This window comes from Clytia hemisphaerica, unplaced genomic scaffold (assembly GCF_902728285.1).
Source record: "Clytia hemisphaerica strain Z4C2 unplaced genomic scaffold, Clytia hemisphaerica genome assembly, whole genome shotgun sequence".
Classification (NCBI taxonomy): domain Eukaryota; kingdom Metazoa; phylum Cnidaria; class Hydrozoa; order Leptothecata; family Clytiidae; genus Clytia; species Clytia hemisphaerica.
The window spans coordinates 1,073,977-1,094,446 of record NW_027103638.1 but is presented as its reverse complement, the minus strand read 5'-3'; the positions used below and the strand labels follow the sequence as shown (position 1 = coordinate 1,094,446).

Sequence of the window (20,470 nt, the reverse complement as noted above, 5' to 3'; positions counted from 1 at the left end):
CCTCTTTATTCTGCTAAGGGTCCGAGGGGCAGGGCCGAAAGTCAGCTCGCAACCATAGTCCCCCCGGAAGGCAGCTAGGACACGCAGACAAAAACGCGTGATAGATAGCGCAATTTTATGTTGCTTTTTATAAAATAACTTCGTCATAACTTCAATAATTTTTCAAATTCAACAATGACCTAGATTTACAGCAAAATAATTATCGACATACATGTTTAAGGGTCCCTTTTTAGGGGGGGTTTCAGGGGGTATCCGATTCCGCAATTCCGCCAATTTTTTCTCCAATTTCCGTCAAACCGTCTTAAATTGAACCAAAATTCCGTCACCGAAAATTCCTTTGAAATTCAATATTTTTGTCGAAAATTCCGCAAATTTGGAATATCTTTTACCAATTCCGAAATTCCGCAATTTTTTTTGCTACATTCCGTTTTTCCGCACTAAAATTGTCTGATTTTCCGTCTCCGCCAGAGAACCCAATGTCCGTAATTCCGTCTAAATTTTCGCCAAATTCCGCCACTCCGTCCGAAAAAAGGGCCGATTCCGCTCCTCCGTCAAACGTGAAACCCCCCCTTTTTACGAAGAAAGAATTCTAGTTTTTACCGCCTTTTGAATATATTTTTAATGTTGCTGTTGTTCTAACAAACTTGTTATGTGATTCTTGTGTTTTATTTCATATTTGTTCTTTTCTTTAACAGATTCTGTTTAAAAGATTTCTTTTGTTTTGAAAAGAATTCGAATGTCTCAAATCAAATAAGGTCGTTAATTACATTCGAAAACATAAAACAAAAGAAAAGAAAGAAAAAAAAAGAAAAAGTCTAATCTATCAATCAAAACAAAGTCTTTATAAAACGGCGCGAATCTGATTTAGCACATTTGTGGAGCAAGACCAAAATAAAAGTCATCTTTTGGAAGAACAAAAACATTGCGTGCGAAAACGAAAGTAGCACAGACAGAAAGAAAGAAAGAAAGACGACAAAACGACATACAGACTACCGCTATTAATATATAGATAATATTTTTTCGAATTTTCTTGAGCACTTTCAGTGCGGTCACACTAAAAAAAAAAATCGTTAAATAACACCCGTATCCATAGTAACAAGACAAAATGTAGTCTGACCGCTTGCAAAAAAATAAATCTTCTATTCAAATTTATATAATGGGTCTAATTATTAAACCGAAATAAGACATGCTCCCGAGCATGTCTTAAAATTTTGACTCTATTGTTAAAACTAGGGCCCATTTATTGAGTATGAATAGGTGCTCGAGACAAGAAAATTTGAGATCAGAAGAACACACTTTTGAAAAAAAATGTGTCTGTTTTTTTTGTGTGTGTTGTGATTTGATGTGGTTTGATTGAGTCATTGAGAAGAGAAGAAAAGTTGAGGGAGAATTGGATTTGTTAAAACAAGTATTTTTGGATGAAAAATGTCATTTCCGCCACCATACTACCATCCAACATACTATCAAAACTACCAAGCAGCAGTGCAAAATTTTCCTAACCAGGAAATGCATCAGCAGCAAAATCTGCCACAAACAAGACCGGTTTTTCCAAGTCAACAAGCTTACCAACAACCGAATCAGCCACAAACAGGATCAAATTTTCAACAGAATCAGCTACAAAGCGAACCGTCGACCGAACAACCCTCGACATCACAATCGCAAAACACAACAAGAGATAGCTGGACCTCAGAACAGACCACTACATTAGTTTATTTATGGGTTGAGAATCAAGACATGTTGAATTCGACAAATGCTAACAAAGCGTGGGGTAAAATAAGAGACGCAGTTAACAAAGTAAACGGAAAGCCCAAAAACATTACAAAATGTAAAGCCAAAATAAAAGGACTGAAAGACGCATACAAGAAGTGTAAGCGGCACAACGAGGGAAAGAGTGGTGTTGAATTTAAGACGTGCAAATTCTATCAACAATTGGATCGGGTCCTTTCAGATAAACATGTGATGACCATGCCAAATGTCAAAGAATCTGGACAATCAAAACCAGGTAATTGTTTTGTTATAGCATGATCTAAAATCTCGAGGCGTAAATGAAATGGATGTTTGTACTTTTCTTTTAATTTTCAAAATCCTTCTAAATTTGTTGATTTTAACCCATGTGAGAGATGATCGATATGATAGAAAAAAAATTTAAATTAAAATAAAATTTTGAGCATTTTCACACACCCAGTGAGTATGTTTCTTTCTAATTCTTTTTGCAATTTCCATCATCAGATTGTGCAGACGATAGAGCCGAACCTGCCGAACCAGACGATTGGACATGTGGCAAATCCATCCTCCAACAAGAAGATGAGCTTATTGAATCAGAAGATTCTGATATTGATACAGAGACGGCTTGCAGAACGGGTATCAATGACACGTTTGAAGAATCTGAGGGTACTGTCGAAAACAAGAAACCTGACGGAAATGAAAACAAGAACAAACGAAAATTGACTGATTTAAATGATTCAAAAAAGAATAAGAAGAAAAAAAAACATTCCACGAAGAACTACTTGATGTTCAGAGAGAACAAATTGATTTTTTCAAATCTTCCGAACAAAACTACACAAAATTCATGAGAGAGTTGGTGGAAAACCAACAAAAACATGACGCAGAAGAAAAAAAACGCGATAGAGATTTTTTCTTACAGTTAGGAAACATTTTATCTGGTGGTCCTGGTGGTCAAAATCAAAAGTGAAAATATTTTGGTAACACTTGTCTTATGTTTTTTTTCTAGAAAATTTAAAAGTTGAAACATTATACTGTTTTTAACGGTTTTTAGTTAATATTTTAACATTTCACTCTCATTGAACACTACATGAAAAGTACTACTCGTTTTGTTCTAAATATATTTTCAATATTGTTCTTGTTTCTTCTCCCAGCGGATAAATGTCTTGGTTAACTCGTCGTTGTTGCCTTGCTCGCCTCTCGTTTCTCAGTATGTTATCTAACATTCCATCTTCATCGATGTATTCGTCATTCATTTCTTGACAAATATTGTGTAAAACGCAGCAAGCGATAATCTGATCAGAAACATTTTCGACTTCAGCGTCAAGGCGCGTTAGTAAACATCTCCACCGAGCCTTTAAAATACCAAATCCCCTTTCCACCGTGACTCTAGCAGAGCTGAGTATTTTGTTAAACCGTTTTTCTGACCTCGTTAAAGCGGGAATAAAAGGATAGGGTTTGACTAGCCATGGAACCAGAGGGTAAGCTCCATCTCCCAGTAAAAGTGGTCGTATAGTGTTGTTATCAATCCGTTTAGTAGGATCAGTTAGAATTTCCAAGCGTTCTGCTTTTCGAAATAGCGACGTATGAGCTAACACTCGGGCGTCATGTATACTCCCTGGGAACCCAGTTGCGACATCTAGGATCTTTAGATTTCCACCAACAACTGCTTGAGTGTTGATTGTATAGCATTGCTTACGGCTGTAGTAATCTCCCTTATGTTCGCTTGCTGGTGCAGTTATTTTGATATGCGTTCCATCAATTGCCCCTACCACTTGTGGAATTTTACAGTTTGTTTCCTCTTTGAATCGTCCTATTTCTTCTCTAGTTTCATCTCTTGTAACTGGGAAATGGATAACCTGACCCGAAATCCTCGAAAGTTCCTTGTAAAAATCCCTCGTAATTGAAACAGCAGTAGACTTTGCAACACCAAAAGTTTTTCCGACTGTTCTATATGCATTTCCCGTCGCTAACCTCCATAATCCAATCGCAATCCTTTTTTCAATCGGTACAGCCCTGCGAAGTTGCGTGTCTTGCTTTGCTAACCTTGGACTCATCAATCTTACAAGCATTTCAAAAGTTTCCTTTTTGATTCGGAAATCTTGTCGCCATTGGCTATGACGGACATTATTATCAATTTCATCTCTTCTATCCCATAGATCAGTAAACCAAAATTCGTGTCTTTCAAGGGCCCAAATCTTTCGCTCGTTGCGAGCCAGAAACGGGCGGTTCATCATCAAAGCTAATCTCTTCATTCGTTTGTAATGCAGCATATTAAGAAGTGTAAAAGTACGAAATCGTTTGATTCGTTCCCATTTTTTGCGAAGAAAATGTTTGAAAATTATGAAAATTAATAAACGTCTTGCGCTCATGTTTACGTCCCTTTAATGATTAGACTGCTTGATTTTTCTCTTTTGAACTTTGCCGAAAATTGAGTTTTAAATTTAAAGCCAGACAGCGTTAAATTTGTCTAGTCTGACCGCACTGTCATTTCACGGTATATATAATATGTACAAAAAAAACATTACGTTGAAGGAAGATATTCTAACAGAAAACAAAATTGAAATTTCACGCTATGATTTTGAAAGTGGTCTCTCTAGATAAAAAAATCTCGATTTCAACCCCCCCCCTCATCAAAGCCTTATTTCAAATTGATTTAGTCCAGATATGAGGTCACGTATTCTTTTTTTCAAAACAATTGAAGTGGACCCCAGTGGCGCTATTCCTGTCTTCATTTTTTTAGGAAATTTCGGCAGTTAACAAAAATCTAATAGGATCCTATCCAAACCTTATCTAAGAGAGAAATTATTGTAAGTAAGGCATAATTCTTCAAAGAAAATAGATATCCTAGCCCAGAGAAAACTTGGTGTTTTTAAGTAAGTATCTTGAGAGAAAAGAATATAAAGGAAGGAAAATTATTAATCGGATTTCATCGTGTGTGGGAAAGACAAGGTCTGTGAGGGATACAGAATAGATTAACGAGGAAATAGTTAAGATGAGTAAATAATTTTTCTTGGAAGTGATCAAAATTTTACCAAGCGATTAATATGGTCTCATTGTTCCTAATAAGTTGAAGGCCGACTGTTATCATTTTTCGTGATTTCGAGGCTTAAATGTTCTTAAGATGTTCTTAACATGCTCTGCCTTCTTAAAGATATGCGAGGTTCTTATTTATTGTTAGGTTTATGCCAAAATTGGGCAAAGTATTTTTTTTAATTTGGTGTTAGGTCAGAAAAAATAAATAATGGACCAAAGAATGTAACATAACTTACAGTTTTCTTGGTATTTCCGATTTCAATCCACGTCTTTTGAGATCGATGGAGAAGAAGAATTTCGCCAGTGGAAAGGACAAACCCAGGTGTACCTTCAGTGGAGTATCTGACAAAAGAAAAAGAACAGATATCTATAAGGGAGACTTTTTGTTAATCACTCTCCGTCTCTTTTTCCATTGGGAATAAAGAAAAGGGGCAACATTTTCAAAATAAAGATAAAAGATTCTAAGAAGAAACGATTGCTATTTACTGAAAGTTGACGATTCAAGTTTGGGATGGGCCTTTGGGAGACTGCCGCTAAAGTAATTTGAACGGCTTACCCTAACCAAACCACAGTGGCTTCTGGCTTCATGAACAGACTTTCATCATTGACCAAACTCCACGACATCTTTTTGCAAACATATCTTGAGATTCCCAGACATTGTGTTTTGTTGAGACCTTTAAATGCAACCGGTCATAAATTTTATGGGAATTAAGTTAGTAAGTTACTAAAGTTAAGTAATATTATCTTGTAACAATTATCGCTTTCATCATTACTATATAAGGTGCATATTACTATAGAACACGTATTAAAAACATCCCCAGTCTAAAAGCAATATCTTACCAGTTGACTTGTGATATAGAAGTATCATTTCCTTCTCGTGAAGCGCGATGGAAACAACAGGACCTGGCATTTGAACAAGCTGTAATTGTACTCCGCCCACTGTGAACACACGTAGTAAGCGTCTTGAAGTTGCAACGAAAATCTGCGAGCTGTTAGCACCAATCGCCTATGTATAGAAAATAATGGGAATCAAATTCATGATATGCGCCATTGTAATGTCTTCTGACATTACATCACGAACCCAAATAAAAAATTGTCTTTACACATCCCAAACTTTCCTATACAATTCTTGCTTGACTAGAAGATAAGTGAGGCAAAAACCAAAAAGAATCTGAAAAGCTTTGGACGATCGACGTGGTATGGTTGTTCGGAAAAAGGATGGCAGTCATTTGTGGCTGAGTGCTGGTAAGTTAACTGTTCTCGTCTTGGAAATCATGGAACAGATAACAAAAAGAGACAGGCTCACAGTGTACAACACTCCACTTCGGCGAAAAGAAATTGTAGAAAAAAATAAGAAATCTTTCGAAAAGATAAAAAAAACCTTACTATGAGCAGTAGTAGTCAAAACAAGATTTTTTCATCTGAGAAACATAAAATGGATTCTACACAGCAGGTTAGTACAAATTCTTGAAATGTTGGTGATTTATGCAGAAAATCAGAAGAGACGGGAGAACTTTTAATACTGTATGAACCGAAACATACTTCAATATCTTCGTTTTCATTCATAGAAACACTCCATTCTTTGTTGCCGTCCCATGAACCAAAATGTATGCATGATAATTTACTGGAAAATGAAAAAAAAACATTTTAAAATCAATCCATACAAAGTAATGACATTGAGAAAACCATCATTCTTTTACTTCCAGTTGGAAATTTGTATGGTAGTAAAAACCTTCAATTAGCGGGCGGACACACTAAAAGGGCAACAAGTCTGATTAGAGGAAATGTTTCCCCGGCCGTTTCATAGTGAAATCTTTATAAAATATTTCAAACAGGCGGACACTCGATAAACTATTTCATAAATTACGTCAGGAACATTACTTACCTCATTTTGAAATTATTGCCATGGTGATTAACATGGCGGATTTTATAAAAACTCTCAAGGGACATAATCACCATAGTAATTGTTTGAAAACGAGGCAAGTGATGTTCGTGACGTTATTTATGAAAAGGTCTATTAGCAGACATCTCCATTTACCGGACAAAGACATTTTTCCCTCCTACTAACTTGACAATTACCTTGGAATATTATCTTGTGTTTTACAAGCAAATGCTACAATCGTTTTAGAAAGCGTTGCCATGGTATTATCCAGTACATTGGGGATATGCAAAGGATGGCTGGTGCTAGCATTATGGAATTCAACGTCTATTGAAGACACTTCTTCGTCTCTATGACAACGTATGATGCCGATTGAATTCCAAAGCTGGAAAAAGAAATTGGTCAAAACAAAAGACATGAATTTCTGAGACTGTTCAAAATTTGATTTATTTTGAGTAATTCTAATTCGTATAAAATTATAATATTATCTCCGCCCAAAAGGTTTTTAAAAATCTTTTGTTTTAAAATAATATATATGTTACATGTTTTTAATCAGTACCTATCAAACTAAAATTTTGTAAAGAATGGCTATACTTACCATAAATCTATGTTGTAAGTGTACAGGTGTCGATGAAGGTTGGAAAGCTGGTTGCATGAAAAAATCGATTTTCGCAGCGACAACTTGTTGACCTTTTGAGCTCTACATGGAAAAATAAAACATATGTTTGTTTTTAGGTTTTTATACGTTTATACGGTAAAAATCTACCCAGACTTTCGAGTATATTTTTATTTATTTAGTAGGGGAAGCATCATAGGGGACCTCAGCAAGGTCTCCTTAAAACCTCAAGACTGACAAGTGGTATACCTTGAAATTTTTATCGGTGGTAGATATTGTAGATAATTTTCTAAATTTTGGTTTGGTCTGTCTCTGCCTGTCTTGTTGGTATTTTACAATCCAGAAAGTAATTTTAGCTAAAATCAGGTATTGACTGATCAGCTGAACCACTTAAGACGAAATTTTGGCTGTAAGCTTGTATCTTCAGTACCTAACACTTGTAAATATTTCGGATCAATAGACTCAAATCCTTAGATACAGTAACCTAGGGCTAATTTAGGCAAACAGGTCTGTTTTGGGTGATCTATTACGCCAACAGGTGGATAAAAATTGACCCTGCCCAAAAAGCATATGTAGAATGCCTCACAAATTTTAAACAAAAAAGTCAAAGTGAAGCATAGTTAGAGGTTACTTTCGATATGTTATAGAAAACGTCGTCGATAATGCCGAAATTTTCACCGAAAATACGAAAATTTGGGGCGGACTAGCAAGACTTCAATGTCTTCTTCATTATATCACAGATCGAATAGCTGATTGGTTTTAAGTGACGTATAATTAGTCAATACGTCACTTTCAACCAATCAGCTAGTGGGTCCGTAGAAGACATTGTAATGGTGCATATCATGAATTGGATACTGTTGGATATATGTTTCAAAAAGGTTTAACCCCCAACCCAAATAGAACGAAGGGTTAACTGAAATTTGCCACGTCAATCGTTGGTAAAATATTCAATCAAGCCAATGTTCGGCCCTCGTCGAAATTTCGATTTGAAAAATAATTAAAACATTTAAGGTAGCATTCCAAAGTATACAATAGGCTTTTTTAATTCAAAAACATTTTGTGTTATCAACCTATTCGGAAACACACGAAAAACACCGGGCAATTGCCACTAGTTTCACTGTTTAAATTCAAAACTGGTTTTGCGTAAAAAATCACTTCATGAATATCAAGGATAATCAAGTTCGTTGCTTTAAAACAATACATGGCGAACCCACCAATGTCTTTTTACCGTTTTGTCAACTTTAGCACTAGCAATAGACGCCGAGTCATCATCCTCATCGTCAATTATTGGTTTCCGTATAGGTTCCAAGAAGCCTTCTTTAATCAAATCTGAAACAAGAAAAAAACATGTCAAAAAATTTGATCATTACATAATTGTTATCTATTTTTTAGCTCGAACTCGCGATGCTGTCATTCCAAATTTGCTCGGTCATTTGACCTGCAGGTCCATGTGGAGGATCTCAAGAGTGTAACAGGTTTTAACCTGTAAGTGATCTACTGACAGGACTGTAAATGAAAGTGAAGAAATCAATCAGTATTTTGCCAGTGCGTTGGAATTTGCCAACTGTTACATGTACATTAATGAGGAATTTTATCCTATATTTATATTACAAATGTAGTGAATCTCTTTAAACGCAAAAGACACATTTAAAAAGTTGGTCTTTAGCCATTTTAACACAGGGACATGAACAGGAAATCAAAATTTTGGAAGCCCTGTACACATCTTTACATTTATTAAACTCTAAGAGGTAATTCATGTATCACTCGCTGAGCTGGTGCGAAACACCATCTAGAAGAAAACACACGAGATTGACAGTAGTAGTTCCCTGCCGTAAAAAACGCTAACTACGCCCATTAGTTTAATGTCAACAAACAACACCACAAAAAAACTTATAAAAGCAACTAGATTTTTAAGAAATTCGCAGAAAAAAACACAGTAAACAAAGACGGCCTCAATATCCTTTTCATTAACCATGAGTCAACTTACTGAGTGAAATACTTGCTTCATCTTCTTCTTCATCTTCGTCTGCTTGATCGTCAAGAAAATTATCCATATTATTAATCCTGGATTTCTTACTGGGATTACTAACACCGTCCTCATCATCTGAAATGCCACCACCTCCACCAAGACTGAAGTTATCATCATCATCGTCGTCATTGTCAATTTTTAAGGACCTTTTTTTACCTATAGGATAATATCAAAATAGAAAAGCTTAACCATAATCAAGGCAACCTGAAGGCTCCCTTTTCCTTAGCTTAGGTAGATCGAAAGTAGGGGAGGGCGCCGCTCCTATTTCTGGATTTCTACACTAACCCTTGATCCTTCTCCTCTGGCATTCTTCTTCTTTGGAATGACACAGTAATCATCAAACCCACTACCAAGCACATTGTAGCCGAATGCATTGCATTCATTCTATGATCGCAAAGCTTAAATTAAACTCAAAATTAGACTTTAGGAATGAAGATAAGCACATAAAGAGGACTATTAGAGGCTATAAATATTAAGTAATTTTCTTTCAGGGCTTGAATATATAGGACAGTTATCAGAGGTTTTTTCAATGATGATGGTTTTCTCTGTTAGTAGACACTTATAAAGTTACAACTAAAGACAGCTGAAGAAACTCAAAACTTTTTGAATAGCCTTTCAAACAGAAATTCGGAACAATATACTTGATTTCAAAATAGAGGTTCAAAGGTTTAAAGGTTTAAAGTGACATGTGGTTAAAGAGAAATCTACCTTTTTTCTTGGCAGACGAAAGGAATATGTCTCCATCATTGGTGTCTTCGTCGTCTTTATGATTGTTAATAACAGCCGATGCTATAATATCATCGTCTTCATCTAACCCAAACTCCTGAAAACATTGTTAAAAATATTACTGATTACACTTATCGAACCTTAACGGTGTGGTCAACTTTTGAGGAGACTGGTAACGAAAAGTAGGAGTGCTCTTTTAAAAAAATGTAAGAATCCTTGCATTGAAGCAATAAAGTAACTTCAACATAATTAAGCTATTCAAATACTAGAAGTAGTTTGCACTCCACCGCAGAGACTTGTCAGACATAAAATGTCTCTATAGTTTTGACGGGAATTTGCTTGGTTTGCTTTATCAAGCTTAAAATTATTAAGAACTAAACACACTCAAATATCTTGAATCAAGAAATTGAAAGATGAATGCTGTAGTATTAAGAAACTTGAAATAATTTATTACTTTTATTCAAGAAAGAATTTGTGGAAGAAATAAAAAGTTTTAAAGGAATAATCAGATAGATATTTGGCCTACAGAAACCTCCAATGGTCCTAAATTGGTCAAACTATTTTCCAGGATTGAGATATGACAATTTGAAATCTCTAAAAATGGGTTCTTTCTTCTATTGTAGGGTTCTACAAACATATGAAATAAGGCTTACATCAACAACTTTTTCTTTTGTAGCAGATTTGATTGGGACTTCAAATACACCAAAATTTCCCTGGACAAAAAAAACAATAATTAAATAATGCTTTAAATTATGTGAAGAATTGTTTTATTGTAGAGATTTCATTCAATATCTTCTTACATTCCGTCACTTTTACATTACAAAAGCCTGTTGTTGGTCGCCAGTGACATTTTTGGTTGAAAAATCCAGTTGAAGTGGCACATACAATAAATCTAATAAAAATGAATGTCATACCTCATCATCTCCGAAAATAATTTCATTAGAATCATGTTTCCAAACCAAACATGTTATATTTTTTGATTCACTATGTTCAAATCTGAAAAAAATAAAGATAAAATTAGGATGCTTTAAATTTGGTAAAGAGTGAAGCTCCTTAGGTCTGAAAAAAACACATATAGTTTAAAGAAAAATCCAAATTGAGCATTGAGTTTTAAAATTTAAAACACCTTAAAGCAAATGTATCAAAAATAATTCATCACTTACTTTTTGAAGCATTCTTTTGTTTTTGTGTTCCAGCAGAAGATTTCTCCATTCATTGCAGATGAAATTAAATATTCACCATCATCTGACCAGCAGACATTTGACACAGGCTTTAATTTGAAAGTAATAGACTTTTTCATAAATTACGTCACAAACATCACTTGCCTCGTTTTGAAATTATTGCCATGGTGATTAACTCCCAGCAGATTTTATTTCAACTACTTCCTATTCATAAAAAAATCATTCCATGTCTCAAGGGACATAATCACCATGGTAATTGTTTGAATACCAGGCAAGTGATGTTCATGACATGAAAAGGTATATATTCACATGAAATTCAAGAAGAAACAACTGGGTGCGCAAAAAAAAGTATACAGATTTGTCAAGATACTGCGAATTAACTTATTAGAATTTTCTTATTTTATTGTACAGAAGAAGACCTAACTTAAATTTTGGTTTATAAAACTTTAAAATGATTCAGTTAATCAAAAGCTATGCTAAAATACTTTTGACCTTTCCACCTAATAAGCAAATAAAAGCTCAGTAATGGAAGAGTGCACAATAAAAAAACAAAAGTGATTTGCAGTCTGAAGAAAACATAAACATTGTTATACATTTTCCCCCTTTTAAGAAGATACAAATCAATGTGTTAACCTTGCTGTGTTGATTTTCCAATGTAAATTCTTCTTCATAATTCAAAGTGGAGATAACCTGCAAATACAATCATTTTACTTCTATCATCAGATGAAATTTTTCACTGCGTAATGAAATTAAATATACCTTATTGTGTGCATAAAAAAAATATTAAGTTGTTTCTAGGAATGAATGAGAAAACTGACTTATCACTATTCCTATCAATCTCCTGATGTATTTTTTTAAGAAAGCAAAAGAGAAAAAAAGAACACAATTGTAATACCTTTATTGATTTCTCTACAGGAATGGCCAGTAACTAAAAGAGACAAACATGTTCAAATCAAAACATTTCAGCAAATTAAAGTTCATCCTATTTTCAAATCAGCTGACTTTATGGAACACTGATGATCTTTCCATCTAATTCACTTTCCAAATAAATAAATACTAGCCGGTACCCGGCGTCGCACGCCGGTTAAGCTGTAGCTGAACGCACTAAAAGTCCTTTGAATGTTGAGCTGGCTTAAAAAAACGATCAAATGAATAAAAAGTTATCTTCAAAGTTTGACTCTAACCCTCCCAGGAGATCTTTTTCTCGTTTCGCTTGCATTAAATACGCCGTCCAGTTTTCGACAATTTGAGAAAATGTCATGGTAAAGAGGAGTGAAATGTAGAAATGACAATTCTTTAGGAAAAAGCGGGAAGGCCACAAAGAATAGTGCAACTTTGTTTTTATCAGATTTAAAAAGATAAATAAGTCAATTCTAAATTGCTTTTTTTAAACCCTTGTCACCTTGTCATAACTTTTCGAATTTAAACATGTAAAATGACGTACACAGTTTTTAACAGTATCAACCACTTGAATGTTTTTATATGAAGAAAGAGATGGACTAATTTCTTCTCTTGCTTTTTATCGCCCTTTGAATGCTGTTATTGTTCGACAAACTTTTTAATTTTTATGTTTTGATTTACATTTGAAATGTTCTTTTCTATAAAAGAAACTTGTTTTGTTTTGAAAAGAATTCGAATGTCATTAATAAATACAATCGTTAAATACATTTCAAACTAAAGAAAAGAGAAAAACAGGATCGGCCAAAGCTGGGCAGAAATTAAAATTACTAAATATAGATGGGCCTTAAATTTCAAAACAAAGTCTAAACCAGGCTCTATCCGATCTGTCAATCAAAACAAACTTATCGAGAACAAAACATTGCTTGCGAAATCTTTTGCAAATGGCGCGAATCCAATGGAACAAATTTGTGGAGCAAGAGACTAAAAGTCATAATTCTAAAACATAAACAAAGCGAAAACGAAAGTGGTGACACACAGACACACAAAGCACCGCTATTAATATATAGATTCCCAAATCGAAATGAGAAAAAATAATTCAATCTATTGAAACTTTACCTTTTTATCTTCATGTAATGACATTATACCATGATGATCAGGAACACTAAAACAAAACAAATACTTGAAATCTCAAAGAAATTTTGAATTCAAACGAGCGCATTACTTTTCACAGCAGGGAAATCATACTAGAGATCATAGATATCAACTCAACCAATTTACCTGTTGTATTTTGGTAATATTTCTAGAGTACTGCTACATTTCTGAAAAGATAAAAATACACTTAACTATTAGTTAACATAAACGCTTCTAGGTTAATATGGTCCTAATTAATTTGTATCTTGAACACAGGCATATAGATCTATACCTTTTGCTCGGCAAAAAAAATCAAAAAGATGCAAAAAGTGAATATGAATTAATTCAGATTCAGGAAGTTTTATTAGTCAACAAATTCAGATTTACATTTGCTTTGAAATTTAGGTTGGCTAAAGCAAAAAGAGAGCAGGAATTAAAATGGGTTTGATTGGAATTGTGATCAACATAATTATTCGTAAAATTCAAGGTAATCAAACCTGTTCGCTTATATTCCATAGCTTGACAGAGCCATCACAGCTGTTTGATACCTAGAAAAATAAAAGGAGTAGAGAATGGATTGTCTTAAAATTTTCAAAATGATCTTTCAAATAATCACTAGGCCTAAAAATAATCATAATTTTTTCAGACGTGTAAGGTTAAAAAAAGTACAGTATTTACCAGTGTTCCATTTCCAAGAAAACAAACACTTAAGACTGGTGCTGTATGACCTATAAGTGTTTTCTGTTCAGTTCCTTTTCTTGAAGTACATTTGATTGAAAAGTCACTAAAATTTAGAGAATGAGTTGTAATTATTATAATAACTGATTCTGAAGAAAATTAATTTAAATGATTTTCTCTTTATCTTTAAAAAATTCCTCATATCCATAACTTGAAATTTAGGACATGATTTCAGTTTCAAGACATATATATCCTCACAAAATTAATGGTTCACAATTTAGATTACTGTAAAGATTATATTGAAGAATTTGATTTCCAGCTTTTACCTAGACCCAGCAGCAATTAGACTTCTATCTTCATTGATACAAACATTGTTAATTGGAGATGTGAATCGTAACAAAACATTATCTAACTCAAGCTGAAAGAAATTGAGAATGAAGTATCCATAAGAAAAATGTAATTGTAGTTGAATGACAGAAAAAAAGTTTTTTGTGTAATTTTCAACAAGCAAAGAATGAATTTATAAAAATGGCAACTTCGTCATACCTTGGGGAGGGTGTATGATTTAACCTCATTTTGATCGTTTGAAATAACAACCAAGTCGCCCTATTATAAAAAGAAAACATTGTTTATAATCCCTAAAGGATGCTTTGTTTATTTTTTTCATGTTCCCATTTGAAAATTTATTGTTTCTCATGAGAAAATAAAGAGTTCTTTTAGAAGAATCTAATTTAATTAAAATGTTAAAATTTCTTTTAAAAGTGATTTCACCAAGATTCTGCAAGATTCAGTAATTTTTTGATAAACAATAATAGAGAGCTTTTCATAGTTTTTCATGTAAAAAATGTCTATGATTTCTTCACGTCACAGCAACTTATTTTTCTTAAATAGTTACAGTCTGTTACAGTTTTATTCTGAAAATGCAGCAAGTGTGAATCTAGTTTAACCCTCCTGATTACTGTGATCTTATCTTGTATCTGTTTATGTGCTAGTTTATTAACATTAAAAAAAATTTGACTCCCCAAGCAGCTGGTTGTGGCTGCAAAAAACAAGAGACCACTTAGAAAGCCAATTTAAAAGTGAAACAATAGTGGCCGACCCATAGCCGATAGAAAAAGAGGCAGGGCCAGTAAAAGGGAAATCTTGGCCGCTAAAAAGCCGGTATTTTACCGCTCGACTGATCAGTCTGGACCGGTCTATCCAGGTACTTAAAATCGCTTGGTGAGTCACAAATGGGTACAGGTACTTACATTTACAGCTAAAGAGGTGATTTTTGATCCAAATGAAACTGATAGTGTTTCATCATCATAAAGACCAGGATAAAGTCTAACATCTCCTTCAGCCCCAGCTGTGAGGATTAATCTAAAATCAAAGAAATAATGCAAATAAATGTTATCTACACATAAGTTGGCTCAGTTAAGGAATCAAGTGTTACTGATCAATTGAAACTATCCAGTCGAATATCATAAGTTTTTGACGCATGAAACCACGCATAACAGTATGTTACAAACCTCAAAAAGAAATTAAATGTTTTATAAAGATTTTTAAAATTTGATAGTTAATCTTTTCACATCTTGTTGAAACTTATCATATCCAATTCAGAAGTATACAATTTAACTAAAAAGATAAAAGCATTCTTACTCAGACTTTTTCAAGTAGGCCACATAAGTGGATCCTTCAATGTGTGCACTCCTCAAATCATCTAATGGGGTCATTATTATCTAGCTAAAATAGGCATAATAGAGTCATACAAAATATAAATAAATACAAAAAATCAATTCATCCGTCTTGTCAACTAAGCAAAAACCCAGAAAAAGTGTAGGACAAGCAAAAAGATCACACTATAAAGAATGTATAGCAAAAATTGAAAATTGAAAATTAAAAATCAGTTTAACTGGGAACAATTAGTCCTAAACCATGTTTGAACAGGTTTAATAAAAGAGACACTTTACTCTTATTTCTCAAAGATTTATGTTTCATTGTATTATGTTACGGTAACTTGGTTTTATTTGGACACCCTCCTTATTCTAACCAACTGAGTTTTTCATAAACAATGTAAAAGTTTGAATTAAGTTTTTGATCCAGTCACTCAAAAGTTATGAAGGGAAAAACAAAAATATTCTTCACTTTTCTTGTATAAAAAAAAATTGAATACCTTATTGGAACTAATTTTTGTGGGAATTAATTTTAGTGTTTTCGCGGTTTTTCGTCAAAATTGCGAAAATTTGAGTCCACGAAAAATTTTGTGACTTAAAAACCGCGAAAATTAATTCCCGCGAAATACAATTTTCCAATTTTATCAAAAAATTTGAAAAATCCCTAGGAAAATGAAAGAAATCTGTCCAAAAAAGGGCAAAACCGCAAAAATTCCAGAATGAAAAAAAAACGCAAGAATTAAAACCCACGAAATGCTATTTTTTGGATATTTTTTTCAACCAGCAATAAGCAAAAAGCTCGTCCCAGCTGTTGAAAAAACTACTTAAAGCACTATAGCTCTCACCCAACAAAATTGTGGATTTTAAAAATTAGATATTCAGAATCTATTAAAAATTTTGCTTTCAACGATATATAACATCAGGGGGTTTGTGAATGTGCTGGAAAGATATTGGTTCTTCAAAGGTCAATAAATGGCCCATTTTGGCTTAAAATTTGATGAAATAATGAAAATCACAAATATGAAAAAAATGAGAATGAAACATTTTTGAAAAAAAATCTGTTAGTAAGGTATGACTAAGTCTAAAATTAAATTTTAGCAGCTAAATATTACCAGATGACTTGTTTGAACATGTCATATAAACATCAAGTTGATCTCTGAACAAGTTTTGGAGAAAAGCTAATTTTAAAACGCCAACCTGGATTTTCCGTCACGGCGCAACGCAAACTTTAAAGTACACTAAAAAATTACCTTGGTGTTTTAGAGTGAATTCTTTTAGTGATTCTCAACTACTTTGTAGCCTTTATATGCCCATTTTGTAAAAATCTTAATTTTTGTGAAGCAGAAAAAATGTCTTTTCACTTTTCCTTGAAGTGTTAGCAAGCCATTATAAAAAAAGTTTGATAAAAGTCTGCAGTCAGTCGATATAATCGATAATCTTGAGTAATCGATAAATAATCGATAAGTAATCGATGGATTAGATATCGATTAACCGATAGAATCGATAGGTAATCGATACGATTTTTTCAAAGCTCGATTATTTAACGATCAATTTTGTCATCGATTGTTTATCGATTACAGATCGATTATACTTCGATTAAATTAAGTATCAATTAAAAATCGATCGGCTATCGATCACAGCTTTTGATCGATTACATATCAATCAAAAATCGATTAATCGTCTATCAAATAGTTAATCGATCAACTATCGATTCGTGATTGATTATTTATCAGATTTTAGGGAGTGGTACTTTAATTGGATTAACTTTCGCCTTCATGAGATTAAATTTCTCGATTTCTCGAATTTTCGCCATTTTCGCGAAATTAAAAGCAATATTTTTCGCTGATCTCGATTTGGATGTACTTTTGAATTGAATCCAATCGACCCTGGTAGCATAGGGCCTAGAAAAGCTACTACACTCATTTTTTTTATAAGCATACGGTAAATTTCGGCTGAAGCTTTCTCAAACCCTCTGAAAGGCTGAACAAAAAAAAGTAAAAAAAACAACAAAGTTACCGTTTTATTTAGAGAAGGGGCGTTATTGAATGGTTTGCCTTTTTGGAGGAGCATTATTAATTTGAAAGCGGGCGTTTATTCAAAGTAATACAATCGGTATGAGATTTGGCGAATTCCAGAAATTCTCTTTACTTCATTAAATACCTTATCCTGGCCCTTTTTACGCCGGACCTTATTAGCGTTATTTTTGGGCTCGTTGGTGGAATAAGGGCCGGCGTAAAAAGGGCCGGTAATGTAGTCAATAGTTCGGTCACGATCGATATATAATCGATAACAATACGTAATCGAAGATAAGTAAATAATTGATAAGTAATCAATGCATGAACGATAAGTAATCGATGGTTGTTAACAATCGATACATGATTGATAAGTAATCGATAGGTTGTATGTAGTCGATATGTGATCGATAAGTAATCGATAACTTGGAAATAATCTATCGCTGATCGATACTCAAGATTTTTTGAAGGTTAATCGGTTAATCGATATCTAATCCATCGATAGGCGCGCATTTACAAGTTTACATCCGCGGAAGTTAAGCGTGCAATTAGAAGGATTTCTCAGACTGATATAGAGCCATTCCAGGGTAGAATATCAAATTAAGTTGGGGGATTTGAAACCTAATCCATCTTAAAGAGCTTCAAAAAACAAAAAAAATGAGGGGTCATACTTCTCACCGATTATTATCGATTATTTATCAATTACTCAAGATTATCGATTATAGCAGGGGATGTCAATCGAAGCGATCGAAGCGATCGAAGGCATCGAAGCAATCGAAGCGATCGAAGCAATCGAAGTCGATCGAAGTCGCTCGAGGTAATTGGTCGAATCAATTGAAGTCAATCGAAGTGATTGTCGAATCGATCGAAGTCAATCGAAGTGATTGTCGAATCGATCGAAGTCGATCAAACCTTTAAAAAAATGTAAATCTTCGATCGACTTCGATCGACTACGATCGACTACGATTGACTTCGATTTATATTTTCTTTCGAGCGTAAAGGTCGGTCTCCACTAGCGCGCGCTGCGATAGCAACTTTTTGCTTTGAGAAAAACGAATTCGATTCGATTCGATTGACATCCCCTGGATTATATCATTAACTACGCCTGGTTTATTGTCAAAACAGCCCCTCCGGAACTGCTTTTTTCGGAGAGATGTATGACCCCTCATTTTTTTTGTTTTTTGAAGCTCTTTAAGATGGATTAGGTTTCAAATCCCCCAACTTAATTTGATATTCTACCCTGGAATGGCTCTATATCAGTCTGAGAAATCCTTCTAATTGCACGCTTAACTTCCGCGGGCGTAAGCTTGTAAATGCGCGCCTATCATAGTCCGCTCGAGTCCACCTATGTGCAATTGCACGCTTAATTTTCCACCCTGCTAGCGACTCCAGAAGTCATGCAACTTTCGTTGACGTCAAACCAAATGTTTCATTTTCCCGTGAACTTTGAACCCTTCAAACTTTTTTTCTATGTATGCTAAAGCGTTCCGGTTTTTACTAAATGAAAGCCTGTGATCTTAGCTTTCCAGCGGTATATAACACTGTGGACACGGGCTAGACGGCGAATTGGTAAAATGCCGAACGTTTTGCAACATTTTGAAAATTGTTTGCCAACGGGAGAAAAAAAAATTGCAACTATCGATGAACAAATGTGCCTGGAAACAGAGGAAAATGTATTTGAAGGCTGAAACTTTGTATGTTTATCAGAAAAAGGGTGAGGAATTCAAAAATCACATTCGCTAATTTTAGTTCTTTCATTTTCATGTAGTTTTTTTCAATTTTTTGCTTCTTTTGCATGGGAATGTCTCAAAAAAAAGTTTTTATTTCTGCCGAAATGGATTTTCTTTTCATTTGGGGTTTCTCCTTTCAGAAAAACTTATTCTTTACTCATAAGTTTTTGTTCCTCCATTTCCAGAGGCCCCTTGAAAATGGGTCCTACCACCTTTTTTGACTCATTTCAACCTTTTCCAAGCTACTTTTCTTCAAAAACAAAAATAAAACAATGCAATGTCTTCTTTTTTCAAAAAAATATATATCTTTCGTTATTTTGATAAATATACTAAATATTTTACAAATATTTTTATATAATAATATTCTAACACCATCAAAGAATTCTCCCTCCAAATTTCAGGTCTTTAGCTACACTAGAAAAAGAGATATGCAAAATTGAAGAAGCATGACTGGAAAATTTCTTTTTTTTCTTTTTTGACACATTTTTCGAATTTTTCCAAGCTATTTTCCTAACCTTTTTTTGACATTTTTAGTCAAATTTTTGACACTAAAATTTGAATATCTTTACAACCACTTATCCTCTGGAGGCCTATGACCCCTCATTTTCTTTCTTTTTCAAAGCTCTACAAGATAGGATAGGTTTTGAAAAAAATCTAAAATTTGAAAAATCTTCGGGAGTTGCTAACCCTGCTTGAAGAAGCTTCAAAAACTGATTTTTGAATTGGAATCTTCGTAAAATTTTGCGTAAAAATGACCAAGCATTCCAGATTTTTTTCCGAGAAAACTCGAGGAAAATTGTCTATTTTGAACTCGCACAAACGAAAAGTGTTTTCATTTCTTTTCTAATAACTTGTAAATGATGTATCTCAATGTAAGCAATGATTATAATACTGATTTAGATTATTTGGAACATGAAATTGATAGGTAAAAACACTTTTAAAAACCTTACAATTTGATAGCCGTGCAATTACGCATTTAAATCTCGGAATTTTAAGCGTGCAATCCCGGGGGGCACTTAGGCAAAAATAGGTACGGGGACGTGCCGCTGGTCAGGGTGCCTTTTTCAGTGTTGCAGAATTACTGACAGGGTATCTAAAATTGCAAAATCCTGATCTGACAGGGGCGCAATTTCATGATGTGTGTCTGACAGGGTCTGTTTTTGCCGTTTTTTGCA

General features: G+C 33.9%; 2 protein-coding genes across 2 annotated transcripts in view; one reads left to right on the top strand and one right to left on the bottom strand.

The window, feature by feature from the left end:
• LOC136802766 (WD repeat and HMG-box DNA-binding protein 1-like) overlaps nucleotides 1-15,637 on the bottom strand; it is a 29,684-nt gene extending 14,047 nt beyond the window's left edge. Inside the window, exons 1-22 of the mRNA XM_067059525.1 lie at nucleotides 15,540-15,637; nucleotides 15,149-15,260; nucleotides 14,445-14,504; nucleotides 14,225-14,316; nucleotides 13,899-14,004; nucleotides 13,718-13,768; nucleotides 13,368-13,408; nucleotides 13,206-13,251; nucleotides 12,085-12,117; nucleotides 11,823-11,879; nucleotides 11,172-11,278; nucleotides 10,923-11,004; nucleotides 10,662-10,721; nucleotides 9,991-10,105; nucleotides 9,241-9,438; nucleotides 8,482-8,582; nucleotides 7,236-7,337; nucleotides 6,838-7,022; nucleotides 6,301-6,382; nucleotides 5,599-5,764; nucleotides 5,315-5,432; nucleotides 4,995-5,100 (exon numbers count right to left, since the gene is read on the bottom strand). Of these exons, the coding sequence (XP_066915626.1) occupies nucleotides 4,995-5,100; nucleotides 5,315-5,432; nucleotides 5,599-5,764; nucleotides 6,301-6,382; nucleotides 6,838-7,022; nucleotides 7,236-7,337; nucleotides 8,482-8,582; nucleotides 9,241-9,438; nucleotides 9,991-10,105; nucleotides 10,662-10,721; nucleotides 10,923-11,004; nucleotides 11,172-11,278; nucleotides 11,823-11,879; nucleotides 12,085-12,117; nucleotides 13,206-13,251; nucleotides 13,368-13,408; nucleotides 13,718-13,768; nucleotides 13,899-14,004; nucleotides 14,225-14,316; nucleotides 14,445-14,504; nucleotides 15,149-15,260; nucleotides 15,540-15,613 (2,094 nt within the window). The 5' untranslated portion in view covers nucleotides 15,614-15,637. The remainder of the gene's footprint in view (nucleotides 1-4,994; nucleotides 5,101-5,314; nucleotides 5,433-5,598; nucleotides 5,765-6,300; nucleotides 6,383-6,837; nucleotides 7,023-7,235; nucleotides 7,338-8,481; nucleotides 8,583-9,240; nucleotides 9,439-9,990; nucleotides 10,106-10,661; nucleotides 10,722-10,922; nucleotides 11,005-11,171; nucleotides 11,279-11,822; nucleotides 11,880-12,084; nucleotides 12,118-13,205; nucleotides 13,252-13,367; nucleotides 13,409-13,717; nucleotides 13,769-13,898; nucleotides 14,005-14,224; nucleotides 14,317-14,444; nucleotides 14,505-15,148; nucleotides 15,261-15,539) is intronic.
• LOC136802778 (uncharacterized) lies at nucleotides 1,344-2,636 on the top strand. The gene is made up of 2 exons (XM_067059538.1): nucleotides 1,344-2,002; nucleotides 2,230-2,636. The coding sequence occupies exons 1-2, from the start codon at nucleotides 1,426-1,428 to the stop codon at nucleotides 2,571-2,573; spliced, it is 921 nt and encodes a 306-aa protein (XP_066915639.1). The 5' UTR covers nucleotides 1,344-1,425; the 3' UTR covers nucleotides 2,574-2,636.
• Nucleotides 15,638-20,470: the final 4,833 nt, after the last annotated feature.